This window comes from Salvelinus sp. IW2-2015, linkage group LG9 (assembly GCF_002910315.2).
Source record: "Salvelinus sp. IW2-2015 linkage group LG9, ASM291031v2, whole genome shotgun sequence".
NCBI lineage: Eukaryota > Metazoa > Chordata > Actinopteri > Salmoniformes > Salmonidae > Salvelinus > Salvelinus sp. IW2-2015.
The window spans coordinates 31761475-31778310 of record NC_036849.1 but is presented as its reverse complement, the minus strand read 5'-3'; the positions used below and the strand labels follow the sequence as shown (position 1 = coordinate 31778310).

Genomic DNA, 16836 nt, shown 5'->3' with positions numbered 1-16836 from the left:
ACCTGCACTCGAAAAGAAAAGTTATTTATACTGCAGCACCCAAAGACAAAGAATTGACATTTAAAGTTATTCTCCATCAGCATAGCGAAGTAATTGCTTTTTAATTTTGTACCTTTTTCTAAGTGTGCATGTTGTACACTTTTCTTTTCTCTGGCTGAGCTGTTTTGTGTGTTTTCCCTGAGAAATCTGTGGTAACCCTTCTTGGAGAATTTGCTGTTTATTGTACCTCCCTGCTTTTCCTCTTGTAAAATGTTTATTTGGGGGGTATTCTTTAGACTAATTTTGTATAATTGAAACGTACAGCTATATTGGAGTTGTGTAGATAATAGCAATGTGATTTAAGTAGTGTTAAACTATGATAATTTTTTTTTTTTATTTTAAACCGGTCCCCCCCCCGCCCCCCCCCCCCCCCCCCCCCTTCCCCCCCCCCCCCCCCCCACACCCCCCCCCCCCCCCCCTGCACGGCCAGAGAGAGCAAACACATCGTGTCATGTCCATCAACGTCTTTGTTTAGTTTAACACACAAGACAACCAGAAGTGGTGCTCAAGCATCATTAGAATGTATTGTTACAGGCTGCATTACCTTTTCTAAAATGTACCTCCCCAATAAGTTGTCAATACAAACCTGCCATTAGCAAGCACTTATTAGAATTTTGTTTCAGAATTCCTAGTTTATTATGTTACGGTTGTAACGGATATAAAAGTCATTTGAATGACATTACTATTGGTAGGACTGTTCAAAATTGGTATTAACATTTTAATAAATCGTTGATAGAACTTGTGGTTGATAGGAATATGTACCGTATTTACAGGTAATGGTCCTGTGGATTTTGCTATAGTCGATGTCCATCCCTTTGTGCTTGCATGTCATTCGAGAGTTTAGATTCAATTCTGTACAGCCAATATGAAAAGTAAATCAAATATCCCCACCAGTATATAGTTAATTTCCTAAAGACAAATCAAATTCAAGTTAAATATTTACAGGAAGACTGGACCCTATATTAAAAAATAAAAATCCAACTCTATTCAATGTTTACAATCAATGCAAAGTTTTTTCAGTCTAAACAATGCATGGGATAAATTCCCAAAACTCTATAAAGTAAAACAAAGTGCAACAATGCTGGTCGTAGAGGATTTGCGACTCAATTGAGCACATGAGATTGAATCGGTAAGTATTTAGTATAGGCCCTATGTGCGACCACAGCAGAACACTAGAACATGATTACACCATGGAACTTTTCTTCTCCTCATGCAAAACTCTTTGTCCCAAGATTCAGATAAGAAATGTAGAGCACAGACCTAACTTACCACCCTTGAGCAAATATGTTTTCAGAACATGCATGCAAAAATGAGAAAATAGTTAATCCCTGTTTGACCTACATTACCACTTGCCAGGGATACCCACCAGAGAACCTTGCCAGTGATTACCCCACCAGGAACCTTGCCAATGATTACCCCACCAGAGTACCTTGCCATGATTACCCCACCAGAGACCTTGCCATTGATTACCCCACCAGAGTACCTTGGCCAGTGATACCCCACCAGAGTACCTTGCCATGATTACCCCACCAGAGTACCTTGCCAATGATTTACCCCACAGAGGACCTTGCCACGTGATTACACCCACAGAGGTACGCTTTGCCAGTGATTACCCCACCAGAGTACCTTGCCAGTGATTACCCCACCAGAGAACCTTGCCAGTGATTACCCCACCAGAGAACCTTGCCAGTGATTACCCCACCAGAGTACCTTGCCAATGATTACCCCACCAGAGTACCTTGCCATTGATTACCCCACCAGAGTACCTTGCCATTGATTACCCCACCAGAGTACCTTGCCATTGATTACCCCACCAGAGCTAGTTACGATCATATGGCTGAATGATTAACTTGTAACTGGAAATTAACGTACATTTTATATAATTGACCAAACAACCTAAAAAAAAAAAAACATCTGTCCAGTGTAATTTACAATGGGAGAAAGGAGACTTTGCTTGCACCATATCAGCAGGCAGCTGCAGATGTGTGTTCAGAACGTTGCAGATAGAAGTGTAGCGAATAGCGGCTGATGCTATATTTCTATCTGAACAATGTTCTGTTTGTCTAAACAGCCCCAGGTGTTATTTTCTCCACTACCAGCGCAGCCAGCAGAGCAGGGAAGTTAGGCGTTCCCCATGTCTAAACAGAGCCCCAGGTGTTATTTTCTCCACTACCAGCGCAGCCAGCAGAGCAGGGAAGTTAGGCGTTCCCCATGTCTAAACAGAGTCCCAGGTGTTATTTTCTCCACTACCAGCGCAGCCAGCAGAGCAGGGAAGTTAGGCTTGCCCCATCTGGTGACTGGGTGCCGCGCAGAAACCTTCCCCTGGACCTGCTCACTCCGAGTATGGGTAACTGCGTACTTGGCATGTCTGAAAGTGGGCGTATCAACAGCGATTGGTGTAACACCAGTGCTCCATTACTGGTTAGATAGGRCATAGCCAGGTGCACCGCGGGTCAGCTTAATGTTTACATAGCAGGTTAAGAGAACCAATGTAGCAGGTTAGAGAACGAGGTTAAGGTTAGGAAAAGGGMTCGACTTAGCTAAAATGCTACAGTTGTCAACAATCGACTTGTCGTGCAGCCCAATCAGCAACGCAAAACGGTCTTAAGTGGCAACAAATCTGCCCAATTAGCGGATTTGCTTTCCATACACCCACTTCTGTTACCTGGTAAAATAAGGGTTAAATAAATAAAAAGACACCCATGACTTGCTCGTCCAGATAGCTCAGGTGACAACCATCAAATKACATTTTATTTGTCTCAATATTCATAAAACAACAGCTGTAGACTAACAGGCCCTTCCCACTAATGTTAGAGAAAAAAATGAAAATTAATAACACAAGAAATAAATACACAATGAGTAATGATACCTTGGGCTACTAGTACTGAGTTGATGTGCAGGAGTARGGGGTAAATGAGGTAGTTATGTACATATGGGCAGGGATAAAGTTACTAGTCAAAATTGRGGTCGGATGCCAAGCAGTTACCATACCAAGTGGTGATGCAGCCAGTCAAGATGCTGGATGGTGCAGCTGTATAACTTTTTGACGAACTGATGGCGCATGCCAAATCTTTTCAGCCTCCTGAGGGGGAAAATGCCTTGTCAAGTGCTACAGGGCGATAGTAATTTAGACAGGTTACCWTGGCGTTCCTGGGTACAGGGACTATGGTCATCCAGAACAGCTGGTGCTCTCATGCATGGTTCAGTGTTGCTAGCKTCGATGCGAACATAGAAGGTATTTAGCTCYTCCGGTAGGCTCGCGCCACTGGACAGTTCGCTGTTGGGTTTACCAAGGATGAATCTCGGAACATAGTGTTTCGCTAGTCTGTGCTAGCGAAACAGTCCAGTAGTTTAGCATCCACTTCATCAGACCACTTCTGTATGAGCAGCGGTCCCTGGCGTACTTCCTGTTGAGTTTTTGCTTAACTATTACCGTACTAGCTACCTACAGCTACCTACCTATAACCATACTAGCTACCTACAGCTACCTACCTATAACTGTACTAGCTACTACCATAAACTGTACTAGCTACCTACCCATTACCATACCAGCTACCTACAGCTACCTACCTATTACTGTACTAGCTACCTACCTATAACTGTACTAGCTACCTACTTATTACCGTACCTAGCTACCTACAGCTACCTACCATTACCATACTAGCTACCTACAGCTACCTCTTATTACCGTACTAGCTACCTACAGCTACCTACCGATAAACTGTACTAGCTACCTACACTACCTACCGATTACTGTACTAGCTACCTACAGCTACCTACCGATTACTGCTACTAGCATACCTAAACCTATACTAGCTACTACCTATAACTGTACTAGCTACCTACCTATTACCGTACTAGCTACCTACCTATAACCATACTAGCTACTTACCTATAACTGTATACTAGCTACCTACCTATACCGTACTAGCTACCTACTATAACCATAACTAGCTACTTACCTATAACCTGTACTCTAGCTACTCTACCTTATAACTATACTAGCTACCTACCTATACCCTACTAGCTACTTACCTATAACCATACTAGCTTACCTACCTATAACCATACTAGCTACCTACCTATAACCATACTAGCACCTACCTATAACCTATAAGCTACTACCTATGTACTAGCTACCTACCTACCTTTAACCATACTAGCTACCTACCTTTAACCATACTAGCCTACCTAACCTATTTGCCATACTAGCTACCTACTACATTTAACCATACTGAGCTACTTACATATAACCCTACTAGCTACCTACAGCCTCATGACAAAAACTATAGCTATCATCAGATGTCATTGTATTTCTTTCACAACCTCAGACATGGTGAAATGATGACTAGGTGTTCACTGAATCCAAGATGCTGGAGAACATCCTTGTGCACCGGGTATGCAGACAATCACCTCCCCAGGGGAGTGGCTATTTCTCACGAAGCGGTGAAACTGTGACACTCTTGAAAACAGGAGACGAGGAAAGCCTCACTCTCTGTGGCYGCTGAGGTCTGTGTTCATAAAGCATCGCAGAGAAGGAATGCTGATCTAGGATTAGWTTTGCTTGGGACCAGACATGGGTGGTTAAGTCTTAGCCATCTGTGAATAGCGTTGCGGAACGTTCAGATATAAAWATATWATGTAGAACAAGCATGCCTATTCATGACATTTCAATCTGTAACGTTTCAAAACGTTGTGCCAACTGAATGTGGCCCTGATGTTTTAACTGAAAATAATGATTTCACCCAATCCTTTGAGAATTGGGCTAGGCTTATTTAAATGAAAGACGTTACATTCTCCACACTGAGCAACTTTGTTGTTAAGGAATTTGTGTGAGTGAGTCATGGTACATTGGAGGAAGTCCTGGAGTAAGGATGGTCACAGATTATCCATTAAATTAACCTGATACWCTAGTGGCCACTAACAATMAAAATAAATGTKTTCAAAAATGCAAGGCAGTCAGGAGGAGCGGCAAGATCAGGTGGTACTATTCTGGCCAATTAGAGGGCAGACACGCGTGTGATTCACCAGGCACAACGGTTTCCACAAAGTCAAAATTGTCTATGTCGTAAAAATGGATGAAAACAAAAACGCTTTTTGATTTTAATTTAATGTTAACAATGTGGTTAACGTTAGGTTTAAAATCACATTTTAATTAGATAAATTGTTGAAATAGGCAGGGTTTATGATTGTGGCTGTGGTAACTGACGGCCAGGCACAAATGCAATAAAAAGTGTGTTTTTTTCTCTCAAAGTTGCTCAGGCAAGCACCTCTAGTCAAGCACCTCTAGTCAGGTGCTTGCCTAAAACAGACAGAATTGACAGTGCTATAAAGGCCTTCTATGAGAGTACATGGTAATACAACAATGATACAAGGGGATAAAAGTAGCTAAAGTTTAATCTCAGAATCTAGTTAGCTAAAGTTTAATCTCAGAATCTACTACATTGTTAAAGTGAAGCCAGAAATGGCTTAAAATGTTTGCCATTTTAAGCATGACAACGATTTCTACCATATTGTGCAGACTCTGGCTCCAACACCAGTAGCAACAGGTCTTCCAGTTTGTCCACATTCTGCTGCCTCAGGGCAAATGTTGGCTCCAACCTCTCTGTGTGGCCAATCCTGCCTACATGAGCCCTGTCTTCTGGTGTCCTGAAAATAGATTATGTGATGAGCTGTTGCATGATGGAAATACTCTATAATTTGTAATATAKCAAAATTATATGTTGTTCAGTAATATGTAAAGGTGGTATAGTTGACAATATAATTTTGTGTGTAGAAAAAGCTCTTATTTTTCTCATTGGTTCTGCAACAATAGAATTGTTTGCTCACAAAATGTCTTGATCAGTCTGAGCTGCATATCAGGACACAGAGGTGCCATAGCTGTGGGAAGTTGGGGTACTGCAGCACCCCCTGAAAAAATCTGAATAATATATATATTATATGTAAAGTGGTTGTTCCACTGGATCTCATAAGGTGAATGCACCAATTTGTAAGTCGCTCTGGATAAGAGCGTCCGCTAAATGACTTAAATGTAAATGTAATATATATTTTTAAAGAATCCTTTGCTAGTCCTGTACTAGCAGACCGATATAGCAGGCTGTAGCAAGGGCAAAAATGTTTCCCCCCCAACCAAAAAATTCTCAGCACCAAACAAATACCTCTAAAATAGTTTTGCTAACAAGTAAAAAGAAGTCCACATTTATTGGAGTCGTGCAAAGAACTAGAATTAACATTTATTGTAAAAATCCTCTGCATTCAGTGGCACAATATATAAACAAAACATTTTAAACCCATTTTAAAACAGCAGTGGGGATTGAATCACAGAACGTAATTGACAACTATACAGTGTATATGTATAACTTTTGACAATGTTACAGCATTTCATTTCCTGTTTTAAAACGTAATAATCCAAACAGGGTGTATTCATTAGTACAAACGATAGCTAAACGTTTTGCAACGAAAACTAGCGTTTCTTATTAGATAAACTCAGGTAGGTCCCTCCCCTTTTCGGCCTGCTTGGAGTCTAGTAAAGAGACCCATGGTGAATCTGCAGCTCAGTCATCATCCATAAAATAATAATCCTCTTCTTCCCCACTTTCCACTGAATGGTCCTCCTTGTCAGGGAACATTTCCCAGACCACAAAAGAATCATTCTCCGCTGAAACACAAGTAAAACATATTATTGAGTGAATAAAGTTGCCAAATTCTCAAGTTATGCAAGTGTAAAATACACCAAGACAAAATCTTAATTCAAAAGAACACTTACCGGTATTGCATCTTTTCAAAACACGTTTGGCTGATGGCGTTGGCGTGTACTAGATGGAAAATGCAGAAAAACATTGAATAAAATTCTGTATGTATGTATATATATATATATATATTATATAAGTGGAGGCTGCGCAGGGGAGAACGGCTCATAATAATGGCTCTAACGGAGCGAATTAAATGGAAACCATGTTTGATATCATTCAAATCATTCCGCTCTAGCCATTACCACGAGCCCGTCCTTCCCAATTAAGGTGCCACCAACCTCRTGTGGTATAAACATCCTGTTTAACAATAAGAACTCTATTGGCATATTCATATGACTGAATGACTTTAAAAAGGTCTCCTCTCCTGACTCACATTTTCCCCAGAGCACTACACTAGACAGCTGTTCCTGGCATCCTTGAGACGAGTTCATTTTCACAATGGCCCCAGAAATACAGTATATATATATATATATATATATATATATATGTGACTGAACCAGGCCCTTCTTTGGTCGATAAGCTCCTCAGAAATATTCCTTTCAAAACAGCCTACCTTTGAAGCGGCCCCCAATTTACACAGCTTCGCTTGGCCTTTTTTCATTCTTTTTTGAAGTTGGTAGATATACTTGTCATCGTTGTCTCTGAAAAAAATTGATGAAAAGTTTCTGATTTTACAAATGGTGAGAAAACCAACAATCATTAATTTATTTACCCATAGTATCACCTCTCTTGTAATAACAGGCTACTATGAGTGACTGATTTAAAAACAAAAACATGTCAATGAGTACATTTACATGCACACTAATAATTCAACATTAAACTGATTATGGCAGAAGGCCTTGTATGGGAAAAGTAATGTAAACACCTTATTCTACTTATCTTAAAATTGGCGAAAAGTACAAATCAAAGTGAGCATACGCAGATTGAAACATCTGGTTTTCTGAGCAATCTATCAAACTATTAGTACATGTAAACAGCTTAAATCGGCGATCCAGCAGTGTATTTGATCAGCACATGTCCCAGCGCCAGTAGCCTGTCTCTACACCGAGTGTACAAAACATTAATAACACTTTCCTAATAATGAGTTGCGCGATTTTCTACATTTATCAAAAAGTCCCATCAGGTAGCCTGATTTKCGATGTGTCGAACCCACTACCCTGGCATTGCAAGGGCCATGCTCTACCAGATGAGCACCACCGTGTCACCACTGTGTTCACCGAGCCCATCAGGCCAAGGTCACCATGCTATACCAACTGAGCATTTACCTGTTCACAGAGCCCATCATGCCGGGTGTGATGTGGAGACACTGAGGAGTTTTCATTGATGGGAATCTTGATGAGCTGGGGGTTTGTGGGTCGTGCTCAGAGTCCATGAACACATCTTCTTTCCCATTGGGAGACACTGTGGGCAACTAATTCACAAGAGGGCACATTCAGTTCTGGCACTCCATTTCTGACTGCTACAAGATTTCTGTTAAGCTGTCGGCTGTCTTGAAATATCAATTTGGTACACAAGCAATCTATCAGCTGCTGTTAAATATACATTTTGCACATGAAAGCAACATGACAATCTTTCTCTACACTACCGGTAAAAGGTTTTATAACACCTACTTGTTCAAGGGTTTTTCTTAATTTWTTWWATTTTATTTTCTACATTGTAGAATAATAGTAAAGACATCAAAACTATGAAATAACACATATGGAATCATGTAGTAACCCAAAGCGTTAAACAAATCTAAATATATTTGAGATTCTTCAAAGTAGCCACCCTTTGCCATGATGACAGCTTTGCAGACTCTTGGCATTCTCTCAACCAGCTTCATCTGGAATGCTTTTCCAACAGTCTTGAAGGAGTTCCCACATATGCTGAGCACTTGTTGGCTGCTTCATGTAGTAACCCCAAAAAAGTGTTAAACAAATCAAAATATATTTTATATTTGAGAATAAAATAGCCACCCTTTGCTTTGACAGCTTTGCACACTTGACATTCTCTCAACCAGCTTCATGAGGTAGTCACCTGGAATGCATTTAAATTAACAGGTGRGCSTWGTTAAAATTCAATTTGTGGAATTTCATTCCTTCTTAATGCGTTTGAGCCAATCAGTTTTGTTGTGACACGGTAGGGGTGGTATACAAAAGATATCCCTATTTGGTAAAAGACCAAGTCCATATTAAATCGCAAGAACAGCTCAAATAAGCTAAGAGAAACGACAGTTGATCATTACTTTAGTAAAAGACATGAAGGTCAGTCAATACGGAAAATTTCAAGAACTTTGAACATTTCTTCAAATGTAGTCTCAAKAATCATCAAGCGCAATGATGAAACTGGCTCTCATGAGGACCGCCACAGGAATGGAAGACCCAYAGTTACCTCTGCTGCAGAGGATAAGTTCATTAGAGTTACCAGCCTCAGAAATTGCAGGCCAAATAAATGCTTCACAGAGTTCAAGTAACGGACACATCTCATGTTCAGAAGAGACTGCGTGAATCAGGCCTTCATGGTTGAATTGCCGCCAAGAAACCACTACTAAAGYACACCAATAAGAAGAGACTTGCTTGTGCCAAGAAACATGAGCAATGGACATTAGGCCGGTGGAAATTTGTCCTTTGGTCTGATGAGTCCAAATTTGAGTTTTTGGTTCCAACCATCGTGTCTTTGTGACACGCGATACGGATGATCTCCGCATGTGTATTTCCCACCGTAAAGCATGGAGGWGGTGGTGTTATGGTGTGGGGGTGCTTTGCGGGTGACACTGATTTATTTAGAATGAAACGCAGACTGAACCAGCATGGCTACCACAGCATTCTGCAGCGKTACGCCATCCCATCTGGTTTGGGCTTAGTGGGACTATCATTTGTTTATCAACAGGACAATGACCCAACACACCTCCAGGCTGTGCAAGGGCTATTTTACCAAAAATTAGAGTGATGGAGTGCTGCATCAGATGACCAGGCCTCCACAATCCCCCGACTTTGAGATGGTTTGGGATGAGTCGGACTGCAGAGTGAAGGAAAAGCAGCCAACAAGTGCTCAGCATATGTGGGAACTCCTTCAAGACTGTTGGAAAAGCATTCCAGGTGAAGCTGGTTGAGAGAATGTCAAGAGTGTGCAAAGCTGTCATCAAGGCAAAGGCTATTTGAATCTCAAATATATTTTTATTTGTATAACACTTTTTTTGGTTACTACATGATTCCATGTGTTATTTCATAGTTTTGATGTCTTCACTATTWTTCTACAATGTGTGCAGAGACTTCTTTGAATTTTGTTGAATGTATTCTTTGACCTCCAGCACCACATAATGTGCATATAAGRAATATTTTCCAAAAGAACTTCAAAAAACGACAACATTGCTGAGTGGTTGAAATGGTGCACCCCAGGCGGATACACACCTTCACCCGCTTGTTCTGCATGGGCGAGCTGTTGAAGATGTCATCGTGGTCGTCTTTGGGCATGTGGTCCAGGAGGTTTCGCACCTGCTGCTTCCGCTTCAGTGTGCCCTTCCTTGCGGTTATCCGGGGTGGTTCCACCACTACAGTTCAAATATAATAGAATGACATTGTCACAGCGGGGACTGTGAAGCAACAAACATAGGCACATGCATACAAACACAAAATAACATACACACGGATTTTGTGTCGTAGATATGTGGTAGTAGAATAGGGGCTTGAAAACACACACACTTAATGTGTTTGTAAAATCTGTTGTGAATGTATTGTAATGTTTTAAAATTGTATAACTGCCTTAATTATGCTGGACCCCAGGAAGAGTGGGGATCCGTAATAAATACAAATACATACATTCTCTGTAATTCTTATTGAATGGACAGATTGTATAGATTGTGATTTAACATTTAAAAATAAATGTGTAAATCACAGAAGCTAAGCAGGGGTTGTCATGGTTATAGCTGGGATGGGAAACCTACACTAATACACATCAAGATGCCTTGATGGATTTATTAAGGATAAAAATGGTAGACAAGGTAACTTACATGGCTCCCTCTTCTGCAGAACTTCTCTTTTCTTGGTGGCCTTGGAAGGTGCCAAGAAAGTGGGGGCCTGGACATTGTACTGCTTCTGGCAGTCCTCAGCTGAACGGCTGCCCACCTCCATGGCAACGTTCACCCAGAAGTCAGAACTGTGTTTAGGAAGTGACGTCACAGCCCTGAAAGCCAAACGTACACACAGGAAGTTGACATACACGTTTCTGTATAAACAAGGCACGTTGCACACATTTTAAACATGCTAGCTAATTTGAAACTTTTCTTCAACATTGTACATTATATAAGGAGACTATTGTTTAACCAGAGTTGAGTACATACTTTCTCGTCTACTATATTATAGACTTTTGGCTGCTCACTGCCATATGTTTGTACATAATACCAKTGTAGATGTAGATAACTGTAGCAAACTTACTCATGTAGTCTCAACAGTTCTGCCTCTGTCCACTGATCTCCATTTTCTTCCTTTTCTCTCTGCTGAACGCTGAGGAACTTGCTGCCCTTTCCTCTCAGTGTCCGTGGGCCGTCCCTTTTACTCAATTTCCTCTCACAGTCGTCCTGGGAAGTCGACGAACCACCCGATGCTGTCTGAGAAGCTTCCGGAACCCTTCCACGTGTCATCGTACGCCGTGGCTTTATGGGTCCCGTTTTGACTGCCTTGGGCTTTTTCTTCTGTGTGAAGTCGTCATCAGACTGGGACTCTCCGGCAGTACTATGACCATTGTACTGAACGTTCCTATTCCGCGTCAGCCTCTGTGGGTTGGTCTTGGTGGGTGCAGGTTTTCCCGTATCTTTCCTCGCCATCACAATGTCATCCCGGATTTTCGCTGGGAGCATCTGACGATGGACCCTCGTCTTTGGCAAATCAAGCACTCTCGGAGGGTCTACTTTTTCTGAACGCTTGACTTGTTTCCCTGGTAACAGCTCTGAGGATGTATTGGCGTTGTCCGAGTCGTCATTGCYCTGTTTGTTAGCGCCCCGGAGATAGCGATGTGGAGGGGTCGGGGATTGTGGGGCACGGTCTGCGTACGTGGCCGGCGCTGTGGCACTCCAAGATCTTTGGCCGGTCTTCCTGGGCCATCCCTGGAGCTTGGGAGAGAGGATCACTTCAGACTTGGACCTCTGAGATGCTGGGCTGACCCTCTTGGGCCTGCCTGGACCCTTGGTGGAGGGGTTCTCAGGCTTAGACCACTGAGAGTTTGGACTGGCTTTCTTGGGTCTTCCTCGGTTCCTGTGAGAGGGTTTTTCCAAAGACATGGACTTGTGAGGCTCTGGGCTGGCTTTCTTGGGCCTTTTGGGGACCCTGGAAAGGGCGTTGTCTTCAGCCTTACACCCCCGAGACTCAAGGGCCCTGTGAGGGGAGTTCTCCTCTGGCTTCGACCTCGAAGGCCTGTGATAAGCCTTCACCTTTCTCAGAGGCATGGTCTCCTCTTCACTAGTGTCACCTCGCAGCCGCTCTGTAGAACACAACATAACACTGTCAAATACAATGTAGTCCCCATCTTTGTTGCAGCTGGAATATGAGGATAAATGCATTCCTAAGGCTTATGTATAAATATATATATTTTTAAACATACCTTTCGTTGGAGGTAAGAAAACCTTGGCCGGTTTTGGTGATCCGTCTAACAGTACTCTGGCTACAGGTGTGCTGACTTGCTGAGAAAGTAGGGAAATAGCATATATCAATGAATTATTTTACAAGGTAAGTTGACTGAGAACACATTCTCATGTACAGCAACGACATGGAGAATAGTTACAGGGGAGAGAAGGGGAGGTGAATTAACCAATTGGAAGCTGGGGATGATTAGGTGACCGTGATGGTATGAGGGCCAGATTGGGAATTTAACCAGGACACCGGGGTTAACACCCCTGCTTTTACACTAAGTGCCAGGACACCTGTTTAACGTCCCATCCGAAAGACGGCACCCTACACAGGGCAATYTCCCCAATCACTGCCCTYGGGCATTGGGATTKTTWTTTTTTTAACCAGAGGAAAGAGTGCCTACTACTGGCSCTCATCCAGGAACCGACCAGGACCAACCCTGCTTAGATTCAGAGGCAAAGCAGCAGTGGGATGCAGTGTGTCCTAAACCTCTGATTACACCCAGCTGTTCCACGTGTTGAATGTATTCCACAACTAGAACACCTGATTCAACTAATGAAGGGGCTTGGTGATTAGTGGACTCAGGTGTGTTAGAACAGCAATACATAGAATAGGTAGAATGGCTGGGGATACGGTGCTCTACAACAGAAGACTAATTGAAGCAAAGGACCATGGAACAGCAGCTTACAGAGTAAAGCATAGACGAATTGTCATAACCCGCATGAATGGTGACGTTCATGTCGCAATCCAAGATGACTCTGGCCCCTTTCCAGTACTCCAGAGGGGTTTTGATAAGGCGGCCACTCCGGGAAACATTAGCACTGCTCACCGTACTGGTGGCACTGCAACGAGTAGCTGCAGGAKAAGGAAGATTAAACATTAACAGGAAGATTAAACAAACAGGAAGAAAGTCTCTACAGAGAAATACAAATGAATCGAATCTTGATGAAAACAACAGACATGTACTACCAGTATAAATACAGTGAGCATTTGTGATGCCAACTTTTGGACTCACGTCTCTTAGTGGCATTTGGCTTTTGGGATGTGTTGTCCTGTGTCTTGGTGGAGAGGTGGTTTTGGTTCTGGGGTGTTATCAGGCCCTTGCTCCCCTTTTTACCTTCTGAACTGCATTTGAAGACCCAACAGAAAGACTGGATGTTAACAGATATGACTACAGTGTTAAACCTGAGTAGCCCGAAGGGAGAAGATTTTCTTTTAAAATAAAATGGAGAACAAGCTATGAAAGGAGCTTTCAAATTAAATTAAATGTATTTGTCACATGCGCCGAATACAACAGGTGTAGACCTTCCCGTGAAATGCTTCCTTACAAGCCCTTAAACAATGTAGAGTTTTTTTTTTTAAGTATGAAAAATGTGCTAAATAAACTAAAAGGAAAAATAGTAACACAATAAAATAACAATAACAAGGCTATACACAAGGGGTACCAGTACCGAGTCAATGTGCGGGGGCACCGGTTAGTCGAGGTAATATGTACATGTAGGTCGAGGTAATATGACTATGCATAGTAGCAGCAGAGTATGAAGAGTGTGAAGGAATGTGAATGTGTGTGTCCATGTGTGGTTGGAAATCAAGTGAGTGTGTGTGGTTAGAATCCAGTGAGTGTGTGTGGTTAGAATCCAGTGAGGTGTGTGGTTGAATCCAGTGAGTGTGTGTGGTTAGATCCAGTGAGTGTGTGTGGTTAGAACAGTGAGTGTACATTGAGCCTGTGCAAAAATAATATATACGGGGGTCAATGTAAAGTAGCCTGGGTGGCCATTTAATGAACTGTTTCAGCAGTCTTATGGCTTAGGGGTAGAAGCTGTTCAGGATCCTGTTGGTCCCAAGACTTGACGCTCTGGTACCGCTTGCCGTGCGGATAGCAAGAGGGAACAGTGTAGACTTGGGTGGCTGGATTTTGACAATTTTGCCGAGCAGTTGCCATCCCAGGCTGTGATGCAACCAGTCAGGATGTTCAACTGGTGCAGCTGTAGAACTTTTGAGAATCTGAGGTCCTGACAAATGTTCAGCCTCCTGAGAAGAAATGGCATTGCCATGCCCTCTCACGACTGTTGGTGTGTTTGGACCATGATAGGACTTAGTGATGTGGACACAAGGACTTGAAGCTCCGTGGTAAGGTAGGTACACACATCAGTCCTCCATTTCTGTTAGTCACGATCAGCTCCTTTGTCTTGCTAATATTGGAGGGGGGGGGGGGGGGGGGGGGGGTTGTTTTTCCTGGCACTACGCTGCCAGGTCTCTGACCTCCTCCCTATAGGCTGTTTCATTGTCGTCGGTGATCAGGCCTACCACCATAGTGTCTGCAAACTTAATGATGGTGTTTGAGTCGTGTGTGGCCGTGCAGTCGTGGGTGAACAGGGAGTACAGTAGGGGACTGAGCACACACCCCRGAGGGGCCCCCTGTGTTGAGGGTCAGCATGGTGGATGTGTTGTTACCTACCCTTACCACCTGAGGGCAGCCCACCAGAAAGTACAGGATCCAGTTGCAGAGGGAGGTGTTTAGTCCCAGGGTCCAAAGCTTAGAGATGAACTTTGAGGGAACTATGGTGTTGAACACTGAGCTGTAGTCAATGAACATCATTCTCAAATAAGTGTTCCTTCTGTCCAGGTGTGAAAGGGCAGTGTGGAGTGCAATAGAGATTGCGTCATCTGTGGATCTTTTGSTGCGGTATCTGAATTTGAGTGGGTCCATGGTCTCTGGGATGGTGTTGAGGTGAGCCATGACAAGCATTTCATGGCTACAGATGTGAGTGCTACGGGGCGATAGTCATTTAGACAGYTTACCTTGGCGTTCCTGGGCACAGGGACTATGGTTGTCTGCTTGAAACATATAGGTTTTAAAGACTGGCTCAGGGAGAGCTTGAAAATGGTCAGCGCATGCTCGGAGTACACATCCTGGTAATCCGTCTGGTCCTGGGGCTTTGTGAATGTTGACATGTTTAAAGGTCTTACTACATGCTCTGAGTACACATCCTGGTAATCTGTCTGGTCCTGGGATTTGTGAATGTTGACCTATTTAATGGTCTTACTCACAGTTTTGGTGCAGGTACAGCTGACTAGCGCAAAAATAATAGTGGATACAGTTGAAAACAATATCATAAGTAACTTACCTATCCCCCACCCCCCCCCCATCATCATTAGCCATTTGTATAAAGCGTCTCAGAGGAGGAGTGTTGATCTAGGATCAGTTTTACCTTTTCGGTCACAGGGGGACCAGATCCTAGATCGGCACTTGTCCTCTGAGACGCTTGATACAAACGGCCCGGAACACAGTGACACAACTTACCCTTTCAGCTCTGACAAAAAGCGCTCAAGGTATTTCTTCCAATCCTTTGGAAAGCCAAAGAGAAACTTATTCAACAGCCATTTTGGAAGTTCTGGTCAAGGAGAAAGGCACAAAAAACAAGAAAGCATTTATGCAGATTGACAGTTCTCATTTTCGGGTTCATTGAAAATGAAACCTTGTTTAAAGTATCTCTTTCTGAAACAGGCAATACAGAGCTGGTTACAATTAAAATGTAATCACCCAGAAAATACTAATATTATGGTTGAACTCAAATGTAGTGTTTGATGAAAGACCTGTATTTATGGAAAATATGCTTGAGAAGGATACTTAGTTTTTAAATTAAAATTGTAAATTGGAATGGTAGAGTTATGTCTTACATGGAGTTATCGGAAATGTTTGGGAGGGTCTGCTCAATCCAAGATTACAACCATTTGGTTACAGCACTACCCCAAAAATGGAGGAGGCAAGTGGCAGGGGGAGGAAGCAGGGAACAGGTCTGTCTGTACAATATAAAGGATCAAAACTGGCYGAGGAATAAAAATACCATAAATAGAAAGTATACCAGTTTCCTTTGAGGATCGGGATGTTTACAGCTGCGCCACACTGATTGCAAAAAAAATAGATTTTTGATATACCGATTCCATGGCAGTGTGTACAGTGCCTAAAGAAAGTATTCATACCCCTCGACTTTTTCAAAAGGGGTAAAAAGTAGGAGCAAAACAAACATGGCCAACAATGTAATGATCTAATAAACTGGTTCAAACAGGAGTCACTGTCAGTCTGTCCTCAGAATTCACTACAACGCTCTGCTGTGTAGCCTAGACGATCACCTTGCAAAAAATCTGTGCATAACGGAAATTCTCTTGGGATCCTGGAGACCATGTGTACAGWTGAAGTCYGAAGTTTACATACACTTAGGATGGAGTCATTAAAACTCATTTTTCGACCACTCGACAAATTTCTTGTTAACAAACTATAGTTTTGGCAAGTCGGTTAGGACATCTACTTTGTGCATGACAAGTAATTCTTCCAACAATTGTTTACAGACAGATTATTTCACTGTATCACAATTCCAGTGGGTGTGAAGTTTACATACACTAAGTTGACTGTGCCTTTAAACAGCTTGTAAAATTCCAGAAAA

The 16836-nt window shown here is 42.5% G+C and overlaps 1 protein-coding gene across 1 annotated transcript in view; it reads right to left on the bottom strand.

Moving 5' to 3' along the window:
* Positions 1-6455: 6455 nt before the first annotated feature.
* Positions 6456-16836, bottom strand: part of LOC111968950 (mis18-binding protein 1) — a 16406-nt gene continuing 6025 nt past the window's right edge. Inside the window, exons 2-12 of the mRNA XM_023994933.2 lie at positions 15696-15786; positions 13407-13516; positions 13080-13246; positions 12366-12444; positions 11204-12245; positions 10780-10952; positions 10181-10320; positions 8057-8202; positions 7345-7432; positions 6806-6854; positions 6456-6697 (exon numbers count right to left, since the gene is read on the bottom strand). Coding sequence (XP_023850701.2) covers positions 6594-6697; positions 6806-6854; positions 7345-7432; positions 8057-8202; positions 10181-10320; positions 10780-10952; positions 11204-12245; positions 12366-12444; positions 13080-13246; positions 13407-13516; positions 15696-15786 — 2189 coding nt within the window. The 3' untranslated portion in view covers positions 6456-6593. The remainder of the gene's footprint in view (positions 6698-6805; positions 6855-7344; positions 7433-8056; positions 8203-10180; positions 10321-10779; positions 10953-11203; positions 12246-12365; positions 12445-13079; positions 13247-13406; positions 13517-15695; positions 15787-16836) is intronic.